Here is a 19312-nt window from a genome sequence, read left to right on the forward strand (position 1 = left end):
TAAAAAATTAATTAAGATACCTGCAAACTAATCCGAAAACCCACAATTACTGCCTCAGGAAACATAGAGCACTCGTGCGGGGCTAATGGCAGAAAGAGTATTATATCACAATCACTAGAGATCAAGCTAATAGATTACAGTCATCCCTCCATCTACTGTTTTCAATAGAGAACTCCTTACTCTCCGTGCCACTACAAACCCAATAAGGAACTTGTACTAAAAAAAAAGGAATACATTCTCTCTGGGAAAGAAAATGAATTCCTAGATGTTACATCGAGTTTTGGTCAAGTAAAACAAAGCCTGAGCATCATCTTATATTAAAAATCCAATATACACCAACAATGGCAAACTGTTTACTGCCAGTGAGCTGGAAATCATAAAATACTCTAATAAAAAATAAAAACAAAAGGTGGGATAAGAAAAAAATGACAAACCACCAACTTCATATTACAGCCTACAACAATTCAAGTAAATGAAACTCAATTTACACTTGGAACAAGAAAAGTAAACAGGTAAGTAACTATGTGACCTATGCAATACTCCAGTCACACACTTGACGTCAGACTCCCAGCTGAATTCTGCCTAGAAGCTGAAGTTGAACTTCAATGATAAGTTTAATCCTTCACGTACATAAAATGCAATCACAAGTAAAATAAGTAAATTTGAAAACCTGAGACAGGGGGGTGTATCATGGCCACGGAATTGTTGGAACCAAGAAAAATAAAGACTGCATGTCTAATGATCAGAGTAGAAAAAACCACAATCATGAATTATATTCTATGCAAGCACAATGAATGAGCATGTCTCGGATCAGGGGTTTCAAAGCAACAGCCCACTAAGCACGTGACCTATTGCGCACAACTTTCTTCCAACGCTCCATGACAAAACCATCGCAGGGAAAATATAGGTGATACAGAACTAGGCAATCCTTCCAAGATCTTTTCTTCCTCGGGATGGTGACGGAATGCTATTGAAATTGGCCCTACGCCCTACAAAAGATTTCCAATAACAGTTAATACATTTCAATTCATGTAGCTCTAGCAAAGAACGTAGCAAAACAGTCAGGAAGTACCCCATGGCATGCTGTTGCTCAATGAACTACTTCCTGGAGAACGTTGCCCCCCTGAACTGAAGCTGGAAGAGGGGGGCTGGACCTTAATAGGATTCCATTCACTACCCCGAACAGCAAGCCTTCCATGACTGAACCGCTGTCCTAAACGGCTTGGAGAATTTTGTGAGACATGAGGTGTAAAATAAGAAGGCTTTGAAATTGAACGGCCATATCCAGCATGAAAATCATGAGCTGAAGGAGGGCTGCCCACGTCAACATGTGAAAATGCATGAAGAGGCCCATTTTGTCTGACATAATCATAATACAACCACAAAAGAATCAAGAATAAGAAAATATTTAAAATTAAAAAATAACACCCACTAATCCCTCCTTGAAAAACTAAAAGAAAAACGAAAAATAAAAGACAGAAAACATGAAGCAACAATTTCAACATTCTCATAATCTATGCTAATCAATGACACAGAAACACTAGGTCAATTGACAGTTTTGATATTTGAATTTGGTTCACTTGAATCGTGAAAGTTCTTGTTGCACATTCATTTGCACCATATTTTATTCATGCTAGGTGCCACCAATTGCACAATAGTTAACTAATAATAATGGTAATCATGACTTGAAGTTGGTAATAAAATTCAGGCAGCCATGTGATTTGGGATAAAGTTTGTGCTTTTTACCAACACAAATCATACCTTTGGTTTAATGAACTTGAGCTCGCATTTGAAGCACGGTTGGATCTTCCAACACCTACCATTGGATCACCAGAACCAAGATGCATGCTATTGCTAAACTCAGAGCTTAAGAAACTCATATCTGAACCATCCTCTTGCAGAAGAAGTTCATCGCTGGAGTATGAATAACAGATGCCATACTAAAAGATTAAGCAAGCACATGGTAGAAAATATAAGTAGATACTATTTTAAATTGCTACCCCCTCCATATTTAGAAAAGAGAAGCAGCCAATGAATGTAAAATTTGCAAAAACAACTATTATCTGACAATTTTTTATGCTTTTCAAATATGCCTATTACTTGACAAAATACAAAATAACCTTCCAACTTTTCATATGTAAATTTTATATCAGCATATTGTAATTTAGACATGTTTTATTTCTTCATCTTTTTTTAATGTTTAGTCTTTAACAGCACATTTTACCCAAAATCTTTTTTTGCAACAATTATAGTGATAAACACAACAAAAGCCAACTGTACTGTCAAACAAATTGTAAGCAAGGTATTTATTGAAACGTCAATAACTGATTATGAAAAATAATAATAAGTCAATATGCTTTAAGCTTCATACCATTCAAACCTCAAATTAAGCAAATATAATCACATAATGAAGGAAAAGACAGCTACAAAAATCAGCACTGGCTTACTCTTAAACGAGTCTCATTCTGATGAGAATAAGCCTATCAGAAGAGGATGAAGTCAAATATGTGACCTAATCCAAACACAGACAAACAGGCACCAATAGCCAAAAAAAAAACAAAAAGAATAACAGAGGCGGTTTGCTACATGGGGCTAATAAAAATCCCAACGGCGAACTGCTACTATTAGTCATCTAAGGTTAACAGCTCAAGTAAACCCCAAGGTTCCATTTAATGAGAAGACTTCTATCTAGCAGTAATTATGTTAAAAGAAATGGAAAGGGAGAACCACAAATTTTGTTTTCATCTAACAGCTTATGTAGTGTGACTATCTCATAAAACCAACAGCAGAAATCATAGTCACATCTTGCTAAATCACATGATACTGATTGAACTTTTAAAACATGTCAACACATACAAGTTCTTATTTATCATTTTAACTCAATAAACTCTCTTTTCAAAAAGAAAAAAAAATCATAATCATTGGATGGATCAACTACTCTTTTATGCTAAGTTTGATAAAATCATCAAAATCTGTTCCTTCCAAAGTTAAATTTGTTTGCAAATATATGTGAAGGAAAAATGCAAGGTATCAATGTAATCTAAGAGAAAATATGATATAAATTAACAACATAAAAAACTGTCATTTGTTACCTGTAATTAGGATCCCAATCCCCTGGATCTGGCAATGAAAGGTTAGTCTCGGGCATATCATGAATAGGCCCTGCACTTTGAGGGCATTTCATATTAGCAACAGGCTTAAACGAGCCTGGAATGCTCTGAATGGCTGAGGGACATGCTGTACTTCCACTGCCTCCTTGTTGCTGCATCCAGCTTGACTGCCAATGTGCGGGTAAACTACCAAGTACTGGAGGATTTCCCTCAGCTTGGTTAGAGCAAGCACCATCAGTTGATTGTCCTTGCCAATTTGACAAAGATGTAGACTCCTGAGATTGAGAACTTCCAGAATACCCCCAACGTTTTCTTCTATTGAATTGTGTAACTGCAGCCATTTTTCCTAAAGGTGATCCATGACTGCAGCTTCTTGCAGGGGAAGTTGGACCATAATGTCCAGGAGAACCAGCTGAAGCTTGACAGTAGGAACTTGGTGGAGTAAACTGTGAGGGACTGGTTCCAAGGGGCAGTGGTGCAAAATTTCCTGCTGACGGACTCATACCAAGACCATTTCCATGTGAATATTGAATAAACCTCCATCTTGCATCTGGACTATTTCCAAGCATTGACAGACCAGCCTGTGGATGCATGTTCATGCCAGATGGAGCAACTGGTGAATAATATGCAAACATATTACTACCATCTCCATAGCTTCCATAGCTGCTTCCAAGGCCAATACCATCATTATAGCTACCATGGCTTCCAACACTACCATAACTAGCACCATGACCATATGGAACTGCCTGGAAATGAGGGCTATTATGCAAGGAAACTCTGGTCCTTCCAGGATCCTTCATAAAAAATACCAAAAGTGATGGTCATAATTTTTTCCAATTCTATTCCTATTACCCATTTTTTTCATGTTTGCAGTGAGGTAAGGTATCCTGTTTCTTTCTTCTATTTTTTTATTTTTCTTGAAGTAGTTGTGGAGGAATGTGTTCAAACCTTACTAGTTTAAAAATAATAGAAAATCCAAAAAGGAAGATGAGCTCACATTAAGAGAGAGACCAGCAGCGAACCAATGCCCTCCACCTGGGTGATGGTCCACCTTAATATTTTGGGCAACAGGCTACAACAATAGAGAGATACGAGTATAATTTAAAACGAAAAACAATCATTAAATGTGCATCAACTCCAAAAAAACATATTAGTCCAACATATCATGCTTTAATTACATAAGTTCAATCTAAGGCAATATGGACACATGCAGGCAATAAAATACACATTTTTCTGCAGTAATATTTCTTCTTCCTGCTGTGTAAAGTAATTTCCTGGCTCATTACATAAGAGATGTTTGTGAACAGGAACCAACTACTTAAAACAGGGAGATAGTTCTCTTGAACTTCATAATTATTTATAAAACAGAAACACAAAAGAGCTATAAGTAAAAGTATGTTCCAACTATATGGACTGGATGGGGCAAAACCAGGCAATAAATGGACGCTGTAAATTAGTTATACAACTAATCCAGAAGAATGATAAGCTGAAATCGAACATAGATTTTGAACACCCCTTTTGCATGGCCATCCCTGTATTAGAAGATACTCTTTTAAGGAAGATCACAATCTTGCAGTATGACCCCGAATTAAAGCTTGGAAAGCCAATTTAATAAGCTCATACTTACCATACAAGGGGTCTCTGGAGGCGGCTTGAATGGGCACATGAAAGGTTCCCCAGTTACAAAAGGGTGTTTTGACGCCTGCACATAAATGAGTCGTAAATCCATTATCCAAAAGTACAAATTTATAAGTAATTTTTGACAGAAATTGCTCAAAACTAGGAAAAAGTTAAATTACTTGAAAAGGGGACCATCGTTTTGCAGGATCGAACTCAACAAGTCCCCTCAAGAAATCAATCAAAGCTAATCGAATTTGACTTTCTGTGATGTGGTAAACAACAACAATCAGCAGCTTCTAGAATGATAGCAACATATTGTCCGAATTTGTTATAACTAGATTCTTGGGATATAAGAATAACCTTTCTTAATATCTTCCTCAGGCAAATTCTTTTTGTAAGGATAGTTTGTAACAATTGCCTCGAGGTTCATATGATGGAAATACTCCTTCCCAATCGATGGTTTTTTCAGCTCTATCTGGAAAGAACAATGAAAACTTCACATTGAGGAAGATAATAAAATGCAGGGAGCAATAGAGAAGAAAAAAACCCTTGTCCATTGATATTTGATATTAGCACTTCAGGAAAGAATTAAATAGAATCCTGTTCACTTATGAAGCTCTTTACTTTTTCTTCTATTAATTGATTTTCCACCTCCAAATATACAACAGAACACTTACAGATTCATATTCTTCCACTTTTAATGCTTGGTATGCACTTCTTCCTCCCAAGGAAACTTCACCATTCTCTAAATTATGAACACTCCCAATGCACTTGAAGAACTTTCTTGCATTCTTTGCCTCTTTTAGAACATAATCAGGGGGTTGTCCTCTACAACATACATCATTTCAACCAGCAATAAGCTATTCTTCAAAACAATAGTGAAAACAATTAATAAACAACAAATTGAAGCATAAAATACCACCCTACTAGATCCAGTGCTCTTCCAAGCATAAACAAATCACACACAAAATAGATCAATTCCCAATGACATAGGAAGCAAACCCCCCCACCCCCCCAATGCATGCTTTTGAACTTTCATGAATTAGTTTCCGATGAGTCATAACTTCGAAAAGCAAGTACAAAACATAGATGTGGAGGTATGCTTTTTTGAAATAATGCACCCACGCACATGTCAATTTTGACTGAGTAGATGATAAAAATGGTATACTAATTGCATGAGCCCACTAGTTAACTTGCTCAGGGCTTGTTTATCATACTTACAGATGCTACTATACGTTAAACTCTCATAAAGGTCGGTTTAATCAAATTGCAAATCATAAATTCAACTCCGATAAATGAATTTAAGGAGCTCTCAAAGGACACATGAAAGGGTTCCACTAAAATTTTTAAAACAATAACTAATAGCAGAAGCAGCCAAATTAAAAATTAAAAAGGGCTTAACAAACCAATATATCAGCCATCCAAGGCACATGGCATTGGAAGAAGCGGATAAGCTGGCTCAAGAATGAAAAAAATGTCCAAAACAAGCCTTAAATAACTGATAGCAAACCTTTCCCTTTTTTTTCCTTCTCTTTTTTTTGGAAGGATTCTTAGAAAGCAAATTGAACTACAATATCAAATACTCTACAGAAAAAAGAAACGAGGAATAAAATGTCAACATAGGCTAACAAAAAAGATAGCTAGGATCTATGTTTTAGAGGCACTGCTTTTGAGTGGAGGGCGGCTCACATGAGGGCCGGTGTCTTCACAAGGCATGGATGTAAAGTGTTCAAGGTTTCATAGACCCTCTTATATGCTGAATCATTGAGAAATTAATGGAATTTCAAGTTTCATTTTTATGATCCTAGTGGAAGTACATACAGATGCAGATATTCAGGCCCCCCAAATCCTCTATGCTGTATAGTTGAAATTTCTTTGGGTTTTTCTACGAGTTCCATTCTATTTTTGCCTTGTGGTAGTACATCTATTCTGCCTGTGCCACTGAAGAGCTAGCTAATTATATTTTGAAAGTTACTGCACTGACTTCTTGCACTGAGCCTTAAACTTAATTCAACTGATCATGTCCAACAAATATACCATTATAGGCCATTCTGAAACAATATTGTCTATAGAGATTGGTCCAGCAAAGCATTTCACATGCTGATAACAACCACAAAACCAAAAGATTGGTGCACCCACAGGAAAGAGTACAACTCGTGCCTCCTTAAAACATAGGATGAAAAAGGTTGATAACAACCCACATATGGTCCCACTAAAAAGGAGTTGAGAGTTTGATCGAAGTCAGGTCAGCCAATTATTCATCCCACAAGGAGATCCTATAGATAGTCCGAAGCCTACCCTTCATTTTGCATTAAGTGGCTGTTATCAAGAGCCAAACATGCACCCTTCTGGTTGTAACGGTACCATTGCACCAATCAAAGGCCCCTTACAGCATGAAGAAATATGATTTATTTTTTTTGTTTATGCACATATACTGTTATTTCTCCAGTGGACCTATCATAATCATGTCGTTTTTATAGTTTAATGGCTGTTTTGTATCTCAAGAAAACACAAACAAAACAGAAAGGACATCAAATCCATATTCTTAAACAGCATGCTTGATAAACTTGCAAATATATTTCAGGCCCAATTGCTGATAGAGACCAGATTTACCCGAGTATTTCAATCATTCTCCTCAAGAGATCAAATTCTGAAGCACCGGGAAAAAGTGGCAATCCTAGAAACAGTTCTGCAACTATGCACCCAAAGGACCACATGTCAATAGCTGTAGAATATCTAGAATGTATTAAGGTCCCAGCAAAAACCCCATGATTCTAGGATGAAGCATGGGCTTATACAGATGGTAAAATATAATAAAAAATTCATGAAGCTATACTTTTATCAAAAAGGATACTGATAACCTAGAAGAACTTCAGGAGATCTATAGTAACGGCTCTGCAGAACAAACAGAAATGCCATCATAAGTACTTTACAAGTTATTAGAAACAAAATGAAAACATGGACTAGACATAAAGATAACCTGAATGTAGGAGTAAACAGTGCGATCTTCCATGCATGCTGATCCAAAGTCAATTATTTTAATCTCTGCTGGTTTCACACTGTTTCTCAAGATAGAAAAAACTTCATTTGAATAGAAATAAAACTTGATATAGATTTGAAACAAAACAAATCGTGAATAATAATTTACCTTGTGCACAGAAGAATGTTTTCTGGCTTCAGATCACAATGGATTATCCCAGCATCTTTTAATAGAGCCAATCCACGTAAAATCTTTTTATGAACACATTAAGCAAGAAATAAGAACAAAATAAACTCAGATAAAATGCAACATGGCAAAAATTTTAAAGTTGCCATACCTGCTTAGAGAACAATTGGACAATGCTCAATGATAACCCCCTAAATTGATTTATCTTGATAAGCTCATACCTGAAAACTTTAAAAGTCAAGTATATGCTGCTAAAAAGAAATAAAACAATAAATTCACATGACCAAGGATTCACAGAAAAGGTAGGTCAGAGAAAAAGCAACTTTTCCAACAAATGATACAGCACACTAAATGTAACTAAGTAGCCATTAACTTACAGATTGGTGTCAAGAAGTTCAAAACAGATGCATAAGTGCCGCTGGTATACAAAGTAATCATAAATACGAACAATGTGATGCTTATCATCAGGATCATACTTCTTGTTTAACTGGGATAGGAAACCATGGTGTAAACAGAGAAATGTCAATACTGATATCACAGCAAGGGTGTGCCACAAAGAGTTGAAGAGCTTTTTAATTACCGTTGTCAAGATAGATACTTCAACCAGAGCTTGCTGATAGTAAGCTGGTTGATTTTTTATTATCTTCAGAGCAACAAAACTGTTAGTTTCTGCGACCCAGCATTTAGCAACCTGCCCAAAAGTCCCATGACCAAGAACATCTTTGACTATGTATCTGCAGATATGATGTGATAAATGAGTCATGGATATCATATTTACTACCATGCAATCAAAATTTGTGGGCTTTTGTTCTTGTCACCTACTGAATGGAACTTCAAAAGAAGGAAAGAAAACACACAGTGAAAGTAAATATTCTATCATATTTTCAAAGACTGGAGTATTTCATTCATATTGGAAGAAGATAAACCCAAGGATTTAATGAATGTGTTAAATTTGGTACTTTCTTTGGATTGTCTAGAATCCATTTAGATTTCAGAATTTCTATCAAACTGCATCTTTCTTTCCTTCATTCTCTTTTTTCTGAATTGGATTTTGCTAACTTAAACTATTATTTTGTGGGTGTCAATCTAACATAAAATGCACAAGGCTCACAATGATTCAGAGAAGTAATGTTGTAGTGGGAGAAAAAAACTGAAAATATAACAGTCCAATGTACCTCGGATATTCTGTCCTCTGAAAGGTCTCTCGATCGAATAATTTAATTCAACTGCCAGGATTTTTATTATTAGGATTCTGATTCCTCTAGCTGGTATAAAAGAAAAGAAAATTCTTCTTTTTTTTGGGTGAAAATTCAAAGATAAAACAGTTTCGTTATACACACATATGGATGCACAAAATCGCCTCAAATTTTGAAAAAATAATAATCACGGCATAGATAGATAGAGAGAGAGAGAGAGAGAGAGGCTAAATACATGAACAAACATTGTACTCTTTGAATCTAATAATTGCAGAGAATGCGTCATTGGAACAACTAGTTGGAATTGAAACTAGAATTTGTTTAATCAAGATCCCAACTCAGTGGAAATGCAATAAAAGCTGTTTATTTTTACAAAGATGTCAAACACCAATTCACTCAAAACATAATGCATCGCCTTTACTGTTCAAAATCAAGTACAAAAAAGAAAAATGAGTTCCAGAAAAATAAATGCAGAGGAATAAAAACAACAGACATAAACAAACCTTCTGTGTGTGTCTAAATTGATCAAAGCAAAGTTCACAGTCAGAATAAGATCCGAGTTCACATTATCATGGCCATCATTGAGGACTCCAGCTGATGGGCTGGTCAAATATCGTTTTGGATTTAATTCTTCTGAATATTTGAATTGTGGATTGCATGTTTGATACGTTTCGACTATGTCTTTGGTTAGTCTGGCAACCAACTGCACCATTAAAAGCTTACAGTCAGCACAAAGATGCCTCAAATAATTTCAAAGTACTCTTCTCAAAACAAAATTTAGTTAATAAAATAATGATGATGCTCACTTAGCCATGCTAGAAAATAAAATGGCAGTTCAAACAGAATCTTGAAAGAAGATCATTAGTCAAAAGGTGAGAGATATGACAGCAGTAGCATCATAACATGCATCCCTATAGCCATAGTTAACCGAAAATAATGTGTCCTTAACCAGTTCACACTGGCACTTCAGATGCTAATATGATGTCTGACTAATATCAGACAAGTTCATGAGATCCCAAATACACTATTATATGTTATCTTTCCAAGGGTGGTAAATTTGGAGGCTTACTCTTAAAGTTTTCTGGTTTAATTTGGCACTGTACCCTTTAGTAGGCATCCATACAAGAGAGTCACATATTTTAAGTGTCACACATGGAAAAAGATAAACCAGTTCTTATTAATAGTGCTCTTTCTTCAATTATGTCGTTGTTCCCTTGCTCTATTGTGCATAGACTTCAAGAGATCCAAAAAGAAGGTTCTTGTAAAGACAAATAGGGAATTGATCATGAACTTCTAATAGTGGATTGTGGGAAATACCCTTTCAAAGTAAGCAGTTCAGGATTTTTTTGGTGCTTTATTATTATTATTATTATTTTCATTTTTATGAAACCAGCATTTTAGGGATAAAATGAGTTTAACAAAAGTCCTGCCAGATAAACAGTTGTGAGTTCATTGTGACGAATATAGTATCCGCAAAGATAATTGATGTCAGCTCCTCTTAACTTTTGAGACTGAAATCCTTATAATTTTCAAGCTTCTAGGGAGATAACATAGTTAGGTGCTCATACTTCAAGGAGTGTGTTATGAAACAGGGCTTTTAATAGGATTAAGTGGGCAGTTTAGCTTCTTTTTTTTCCTTTTTATGAAACCAGCAGTTTAGGGATTAAATCAGGATTTTAACAAATTACTGCTAGGTAAATAGTTGAAGTTCATTGTGAAGTGAAATAGTATCAGCAATGATAATTGGTGTTGGATATAAAGAGGATCACAGGGGTGGATAACTATAGAAACAGAGGAATTTGCATGCAACCAGTATTTGGAAGATTATAAGAATTTAGATATATGTTAGGAGTTCTTCTCATGGTTTTGATGCAGAAAAGAACTATATTGTATTTTTTTGCTGGAGGATCAGTTCCTTTGAACTCTTGAGACCAAAATCTCCAAATTTTCAAGCTTCGTCGAAGTCAAGATTGTTTGGACACTCATACCTAAAATAAACATGTTATGAAGCATGACTATTGATAGGAGATCAAAATGATGGCCCTATTTTTATCTTTGTTTTGTGATACTAAAGCTCTATCAACGTTGTGTATAATTCAATAGAACAGAACATGTTGAAATTGATATGGCTTTTGATCAAGGAAAAACTAGATAAGGGTACAATATGTGACGTAGAACAATTATCCCAGGAGTTTATGGAGCAGATTGACAAGGTCAATCCTGAAAAGAAGTCCGCAAAGAAACCCGAAAGCATCTTATATAAAGCCTGAAGTTACAATTTTCTTGTTTTAATTATTTTCCAAGTTAATTTTGGATTTTAATTATTTGTTTCCTACTTAGTTTAGGACTTTTAATTTAATTAGTATTTTACTATTTAGAAATCTTAATGCTAAATGGATTCTATTAGTTATGAAAGTTTTAATTAGAAATCATTTCCTATAAAAGATTTTAGTACTAATACAAATAAGGATGTCTAGTTTATTTTATGGATAACAAGATTATTAATCAGATTAAAAAAAAAATACCAGAGGATTTTCTCTAGATTTCTCTACAGTTTGGTCTATAACCTTGGGGCTTGAGAATCCTAGTTTTATCTTTGTTGTACGTTGTGTCAATATGTGTTCCAATTGTAGGGTAAAAAATAAAATAGCCAATATCTTTACCAGTCGGGCGTAATACTAAAAGCCTTTGTTCTATATATTGCTTGCAAGATAGGCATCAGAGATGTCACATCCCATTTTTAACTCCTATTTTAAATCAATTTCTTAAAATTCCAAAATCCCAAAAATATGCAATATTCACAAAATTTCTAGTTTTCCAAGGTTTAATTCATTGTAGTAAATAAAATAAAAATGAGTGTGAAAATAATAGCAAAAAATAAAATGAAAAAAAAAATTGAGAGAGAAAAAAGAACAAAAAAAAAATTGAGGTCTTGTAGGCAAGTAAGCAAGTCACGAGACACGGGCCCAAAAACAAAAGACAGAAAGAAAAGCTCACTGCCAAAATCTAGTGCATAATACCCTTATCCAAACACTATTCCCTACTATCATTGCAACCAAACAGTTAACTAAAAATAAGGAGCAACTAAACACACTCAAACTGATAACGCTAAAGGTTCCCCCAAAGCCCTTAAGCATCACTATATAAGCAATCTATTCCCATACCTACCTTGCAAGCAATCTACAAAATGAAAGCTTTTACTACTACGTCCCTTGGTAAATATATTAGCTATTTTGCTTTTTAACTTTACAGAGGGAATACCTATGTACTCTCATTTATTTTTTCCTAGATAAAATGCTTATCAGTTTCGATGTTGATAGATTGGATAGTGAGAGAGTTGAACTCTGAATTTGGGAATGATGATGCCGCTAATCAATAACCTAATGAAAAAATAGTGTTCCCAATTAAACCTCTTATCAAGGCTCTATGAAAGCATAGGTGTAGTAAAGTGGAAGGGACTCCAAAAGAGAGCTACACCCTCCTAGCTTCCTTCTTTTGCATAGGGAGGCAGCTTGGGGTATGATTTTAACTATGGATAATCTTCAAATGACAGAAGTTTCAGTTAATGTTTTTTTGTTCAAAACAGTTGCTGAATCTAATCAATCTTTTACTTGCATGGAAAAGGAGTTCATAACATGAATGAAGCTGTGGATTTGTCTTGGTCATAATTAATGCAGGACAAGGAGTTAAAATTTTGGGAGAGGGTGTCACTATTATTTGAGACTATAAAGCACTAGGAATCTTTAGTGTTTTCCATATGTAATTAAAGAACAGAGCATTCAAAGTAGAAGAATCTTGCTCCTCTCGGTGGATGCTCTTTTCTTTTCTTTTTTACTTTTTGGGTTAAGACTACATCACTGGCCTACAGGGAGTCTCATTTCTTAGACTTCATTTAATAATTTATTTTGAGTAGCTTATCAGTAGCACAGTCATAGCTTGTATTCCCATCCTTTTCTAATTAACCAAATGGTGGTAACACTACCCTATTGGTGTCTACAATCACAGATTTTTTTTTTTTTTTTACTTTTAAGAGAGCAAGATCACTCGTATACACATCTGCAAAAGACTAATTCTTTATATTTAGACATCTAACTGAAAAAGCATAATAAACAATGTCCACCGAAGAGCAGTTAGTACACCACCAGGTGTTCAGTACAGTTTCCTGCCATCACATATTTTTCAGACTTAAAATTTTGCAATCCACTCATACTTTTAGGCTAAACACAGAAAAAAACTCTCTAAGAAAAACTTGCAAGTAGTTGATGAGCACAAAGGAAATCATGGGAAGACAAACAAAGTCAATGGGAAGAGATTGAATTTTCCCAATAAATCCACTTCGTGTAGAAAGTGCTTCTTGACATTTGTAGAAAGTTGTAAGTGGCCAGTTATCGAATGTTTTAACCCAAATAAGCCACTTTAAAGGAGCATGCATTGCAATCCTTGTAATAATAAATCAGTATTTGCACCTCTCTTTTATTTCCCTAAATACAACTTAAAATTGACCAGGTAATGAAGCGTGGAAATCTAAGTTGCTCAACATCAGTATCATAGAAATATTAGCAGATATGAGGCATGTAAACTAGAAGCTCCAAGAATTCCAATATAGTAACTCAAAGGCATAACCCTTGGCTCCATCTTTAATCATCATGGTCAATCTTCCGCATTCTTTCTAAAAAAATAAGGGTGGATCAGAGTCTCCCTATCATCACAAGAGCTAAGAACAGAGACATATTGACATGATCATACAGTTTTACACGGTTAAAATTAAAAGGGTTGCAAGGGATACTCCAATTTGGTAACACTAGCAAATTTCACAAAGGAATGCTTCAACAATAAGTGTCCTAGACAAAGTCAATAGAAAGGATTCCCCTCAAAAGGCAGGATAAAGCAAGGTTGTTAAAATCGCGATTCAACTCGTAAAATCGTACGATTTTACGAGTCAATATAGGCTAAACGTGCTAAATCGTTCACAAAACTCGGAAATATGTAAAATCGGGTCAAAATCAAGTAAAATCGTTAAAATCGGGTAAAATCGCTCAAAAACGCGATTTTACCCGCGATTTTACGCGTCTGTGCCAAAACAGAAAATGTTGCGCCACTGTTCCCCCAACTCCACGTGCCAAGCAAGTATTGGCCTATTGAGTCAATACACGGTACACTGTGAGTCACACCGTGTGACCCACACGCAGAACAAAACCACAATCTTCAATTCTTCATCTTTCTTCATCATTTTTCAGTCTTTCACACATGTTAACAACACAGAACCGGAAAAAATCAAAATCCCTAAGTCACTAAATCCTTGTTCTCCTTCTCTCAGCCGTCCAAGTTCCAACAATCAACCATCGGTCCACCACCAACAGGCAACAACCGGCTCTCCAGTGACCAGTCTCCACCAGCCATAGTAAGTTATTCTCTTTATCTTTTTGCACCTTCTGCAAATAGCATCATGATTTAGAGTCTAGAGTAATTTATTTGTCAAATTGCAGACATGTCCATGTCCCCTGTGTCATGGGTCTCTCACCGAATCCCAGTCTTTACACAACTGTTTGAATTTTTAAGAATTGATGGGTCTGTGAATGGGTTGCTCACCGAAAACAAGTCTGTGAATGGGTCTCTCATGGGTCTCTCATCGACTGCTTGAATTCTTATTTTTTGATGGGTCTGTGTCTCTGTGAATGGGTCTCTCACCGACTGCCTATTTAGCCGATTTATCAGTTAGTATTCCACTGAACATAAACAAGCCTTCATGGGAAATCCATGTCTTGTTGGAGCAAAAGTGTGCTATTTTAAGGGTTCATCAGGCGTTGGGAGATGGGATTTCTTTGATGACATTGTTCTTGGCGATCTGCAGGAAAGCAAGTGAGCCCGAGGCCATGCCTACTTTGGTAACTGGGAGGAGGGATTGTGGGAAGGAAGGGAAACGGCAGGATGGGAGAGGGTTTCTTTTGGGAGTTCTAAAGATGGTTTGGTTTAGTTTGGCTTTTTGCTTAGTATATGTATTGAGAGTTTTGTGGGTTAGTGACAGGAAGACTGTGATTTCTGGTGGTGATGGAGTGGTGTTTATTTTGAGAAAAAAATACAGACTTTGTTATTATTCTACAATTAGGAAGATATTTAAATAGTAATTTGCTTGTGGATTAATCATTAACGGCGTGTTTCCTTTTTTTTTTTTTTTAAGGTGATTGATAAATGTATGAATTTTTATTTGAAGTATGAATTTTTTTTTAATGTATTTTAAAATTCCTTACGATTTTACGATTTTACGATCCGTTTTTACGATCCGAGTTTGTGTGCAGCTTTCCGTGCCGTGTTAAAATCGCGATTTTAACAACCTTGGGATAAAGATCCTCTAAGCTCTAACATCTACATTGTAACTATCAATCCCCAGCAGACACTTTCCATCATTAATCCAGAGAGGCTTGCAACTTGCAAGATTTAGTAGTTTCTGGTCAAGAACATTGTCTTTATCATAACTCTTCTTTGGAGATTATATTATTATGTTATTCTTTGAAATGGAGAATACTAATACGGAAATCAGAATAATGTTTTAGGTATTTCAGGAATATCATATGATATCACGACCTCAAAAAGCCTACACCCTTCCAACCATAAGCATTCTACGGAAGATATTCTTGTAGTTCTATATAGAGCTTGCTTTCTTTCTTATTCATTTTTTCCATAAATTAGCAAAACAAACATCTGCCTTTTAATTGATAATCTCATGGACAACACAAACAGATTCCATGAACAGCTGCCATTACACCTTCACAAGATTCTGTTTCTATTTTATAATGTCAAATGCAAAAACGAAGGCAGTTAGATACATCTCAATTCAATACATGTACACTAGTGTACCGAGCTATCATTCACTCTATACAAAACCTAATTTTTTTACTTCCATCAAACCCAAAATGCTCATAATTCAACATGCAAACTAAAACCCACATAAAACAACAACAAAATGAATCCAATCATCAACACAAACCAGAAAGACAAAAGCAAACGAATAGAAGACTTACAGGACTTCTTACGACAACACGCAAAGTTTGTCCCTTTTTGGCAGGTTCACTCTCCTGCCTGTAATGTCCAAATGCCAGCTGCCTCGGCCGCCATGGAACCGATGGCCCATCCAATTCCTGGGCCTCATTCGGACTGACCCCATCCATTGACTCCACAACAATAACTAAAACTCCCAGTAATCAAACTTCTATACCCAATTTCTTCATACCAGAACGAAACAAAAAGAACCCAGAATTAGATTGATGATCAGCAATCAAACCATCAAATTTGAGAATCAAATTGAGGTTTGTTTGAGAAGTTCAAGAAACTACCAGCAGATTCTAATCCCATTATCTCTCATTCACTCAAAAGAGAGTCAAGAATCAAAAGATTGCGTCGTTACTTGATCCATTGAAGCGATCAAGAATTCACGAAAAAGATTTCTAGAGATTATTGATATTATCACTATCGATTGTTAATAAATATTTAGATGAAAACCATGCAAAGATTGAAAAAAGAAAACAAAAAAACAAAGAGAAATAGTGTAAAATACGAAAAAGAGGCAAAAATAAATATGAAGAAGATAAGTTAAGTGTTTTATATTTTTTTTTTTAATAATAAGAACTAAAAAGATTAATGGATGAATGGAGACAGGATTGGGCTGATAGAGAGAGTATAGATAGACAGACAGAGAGAGAGAGAAATTCTTTGTTCGTCTGTTTGTTTTTCCAGTGTAACAGCAAAAATGGTTTTGTTGCAAAAGATGATGAGAGATTTCCTTTTTTCTTTTCTAAGAAAAAGATTTTTGTTTGTTTTATGGAGTCAAACGACCGCAAGCACTGTATTTACTTTCATCTTTATTGCCAAAAATTAAATTAAAAATTAATTTAATAAAATAATATTTTAATATATAATATATAAAATAATTACAATAAGACGGATCGAAATAAAATAAACAAGGATTTTACATTTTTGTAAGAAAAACTTCATTTCCATCTATAAAGTCTTTATTTATATATTTTTTTTTTCTTTTAGTTTAGTCTTTTATATTTAGATTCTAAATTTCAATTATTTTACATTTTAATTCCTCAATTTTAAAAAATAAAAGAGAAAATCACCGAAAATAAAAAAAACATGAGAGAGAAATGGTCCGTGAATAACATTTTGACCATAAAAAAACTGATTTTAGTATTAATAAATTTATTTTGATGAAAAAAAACTATTTAAATTTTTATTTTGTCAGAAAAAATAGATTAGGGTTCAAGATTTTTTTTAATCAACTTAAATTTGGATATTTTGACTGATTAACAAGTGTTTTAAGGTTGAAATAAGTTTAATAAAATTCTTAGGGTATTTCTTTGATGTTTTTGTGTTAAAAAATATTGAAATGTGTTTTTAAAATACTAAAAATCAGTCCCCAACTTTCAACAAAATATATATATATATATATATATAAAAAGCTAGATAAATGGGCATAACTTTTTTTCTAGGCTTTTCCTATAGCCCTTTAATTTTAAAAAAAACTTTTTTATTTTACATTTTCATTAAAACTTACTAGAAATAAGTTATTCAATTTTTTAAATTAGCTTTTACATTATTATTATTATTATTATTATATATGATATGTAAAAAACAATAATTAAAATGTTTTCATCGATAATGAAGATAAAATTTCGTTCATGTTATTTTTAATAAATTCTTTCCATGATTATATTATATTAATTAATTTTTTGTCCATCAATAACATACAAAATATGGAGTCATTAAAATTTCTTGTTGCTTTTGAGATCATAATAAAATTGTATTTAAAAACAATGTTTTTAATTAAAAAATATACTTTTGTTAAAATAATAAAATATATATATTAATAAGGCAATAGAATTTAAATTGAAGATATACATTTTTCCTACTTATTGAAATTTTTATGAACCTTTATTTTAATTTTCATTGTTCTTATTTTAAAAATATTGTTAATAAAAAAAATTTTATTCAAACAAAAATTATACATGAATAGAAAAAGAATAATTTATCAACAAAATATATTTTCTTCATCCAAAATTTAAATCGTTGTGTTACATACAAATATCTTAAATTTATACAAATATCATACATGAATAGAAAAGGAATAATTTATTCAAAATATCTCACAAATAAAATCATGTTTTTTTCTCCAAATAAGGAATTTGTGTTTGTTAGAATAACTTACTTTGGAAATATTGATTTGTGGTCAAATAATTTAAAGAATAAATGTTTTTAATGTGTTGTTTAGGAGTTAGTAGTCAAATTGATGATTGAAATGTATTTAGTTTGTGTTGGTTTCTATAAATTCATAAATGGAGTGAAAACAATAGTTTTAAAAATTTATAGGAGTTTTAAGGATGTTGTTAAATAATTTAGAGTCCTTTAGAGTTTGAGTAAATATTACCTGAAAATACATTTTTCTTTCTAAGATTTGATAAAATATTTAGGTTAGGTTATCATAGACCACAAATTATCTAATTATCTGGTCTTTAACAGTAATCAACACAAACCTAATTATCAAATTATTAATGTACATGTCATGTAGCTAATCGATTAGTTACACGTAACACTGATTTTATTCATGCAAAATATATTTATTATTAATAAAGACTTTTTTTATTTTTAATATACATTTAAGATTAATAGTCTAGACTAAAGATAAAGTTCATAAAATAAAAATGTTTTGCAAATGAAAATATAAAGTGGTTATAAATATGAGATTCATATTGCATCAAAGCATTGTTCCTAATTGTTTTCTAATCGATGCTCTATTAAATCTAGATAGTAATTAGAGTTGTTGAAACTTGTACATATTATGTTCTTTCATTTTAAAAAGGAAGTAGTTGTTTTTATAAGTTAAAGTATGAAAGATATTCAAAATTAATATATAGGTACTTGTTAGATGACAAGTATATTAAATTAACCCATATAAAAATTTTATACAGAGAGATCATATGTGTCTATAGAAAAATTCACGTGATAATTGTATAAGTTATCCTTAAACTTGAGATCATTGAGTTATCTTATATACAAAATGTTATGCTTTGATCCTAATTATACATTGCCTTAATTAAAGGTAACAACAACAATTAGGTTTTAGATATAACATTAACTATATAAAGGTATTTAAGTGATTAAGAGATTATTCATTGCCATAGGTGAATTAGAAAAAAAATATTATACATGTTCTTGAATAGTAT

At 33.5% G+C, this 19312-nt stretch overlaps 1 protein-coding gene across 2 annotated transcripts; it reads right to left on the bottom strand.

Annotated features, from left to right (window-relative positions):
- Positions 1-289: 289 nt before the first annotated feature.
- LOC7491086 (dual specificity protein kinase YAK1 homolog) lies at positions 290-16894 on the bottom strand. 2 transcript variants are annotated; one of them, XM_002325849.4, is made up of 19 exons: positions 16424-16894; positions 16112-16312; positions 9596-9795; positions 8477-8630; positions 8274-8383; positions 8048-8117; positions 7879-7961; positions 7711-7789; positions 7585-7625; positions 7344-7466; positions 5408-5558; positions 5091-5205; positions 4910-4992; positions 4738-4812; positions 4108-4182; positions 3093-3904; positions 1762-1914; positions 1073-1359; positions 290-989 (listed from the first exon to the last, which is right to left on the bottom strand). In XM_002325849.4, the coding sequence occupies exons 2-19, from the start codon at positions 16256-16258 to the stop codon at positions 919-921; spliced, it is 2829 nt and encodes a 942-aa protein (XP_002325885.3). In that variant the 5' UTR covers positions 16259-16312; positions 16424-16894; the 3' UTR covers positions 290-918. The 2 variants fall into 2 exon arrangements, with proteins under 2 accessions (XP_002325885.3, XP_024446939.1); XM_024591171.2 differs by having other exon boundaries at positions 3093-3856; positions 16112-16894.
- Positions 16895-19312: the final 2418 nt, after the last annotated feature.

This window comes from Populus trichocarpa, chromosome 19 (assembly GCF_000002775.5).
Source record: "Populus trichocarpa isolate Nisqually-1 chromosome 19, P.trichocarpa_v4.1, whole genome shotgun sequence".
Lineage (NCBI taxonomy): Eukaryota > Viridiplantae > Streptophyta > Magnoliopsida > Malpighiales > Salicaceae > Populus > Populus trichocarpa.

What these genes read in the sequence shown, in the direction of transcription:
- LOC7491086 (XM_002325849.4), bottom strand. Translation starts at nt 16,258, where the DNA reads ATGGATGGGGTCAGTCCGAATGAGGCCCAGGAATTGGATGGGCCATCG. An exon ending in AATTTAGACACACACAGAAG is followed by an intron (nt 8,631 to 9,595) that starts GTTTGTTTATGT and finishes TCATATCTGCAG; the next exon opens with ATACATAGTCAAAGATGTTC. An exon ending in GAAGTTCTTCTAGGTTATCA is followed by an intron (nt 7,467 to 7,584) that starts GTATCCTTTTTG and finishes AATACATTCTAG; the next exon opens with ATATTCTACAGCTATTGACA.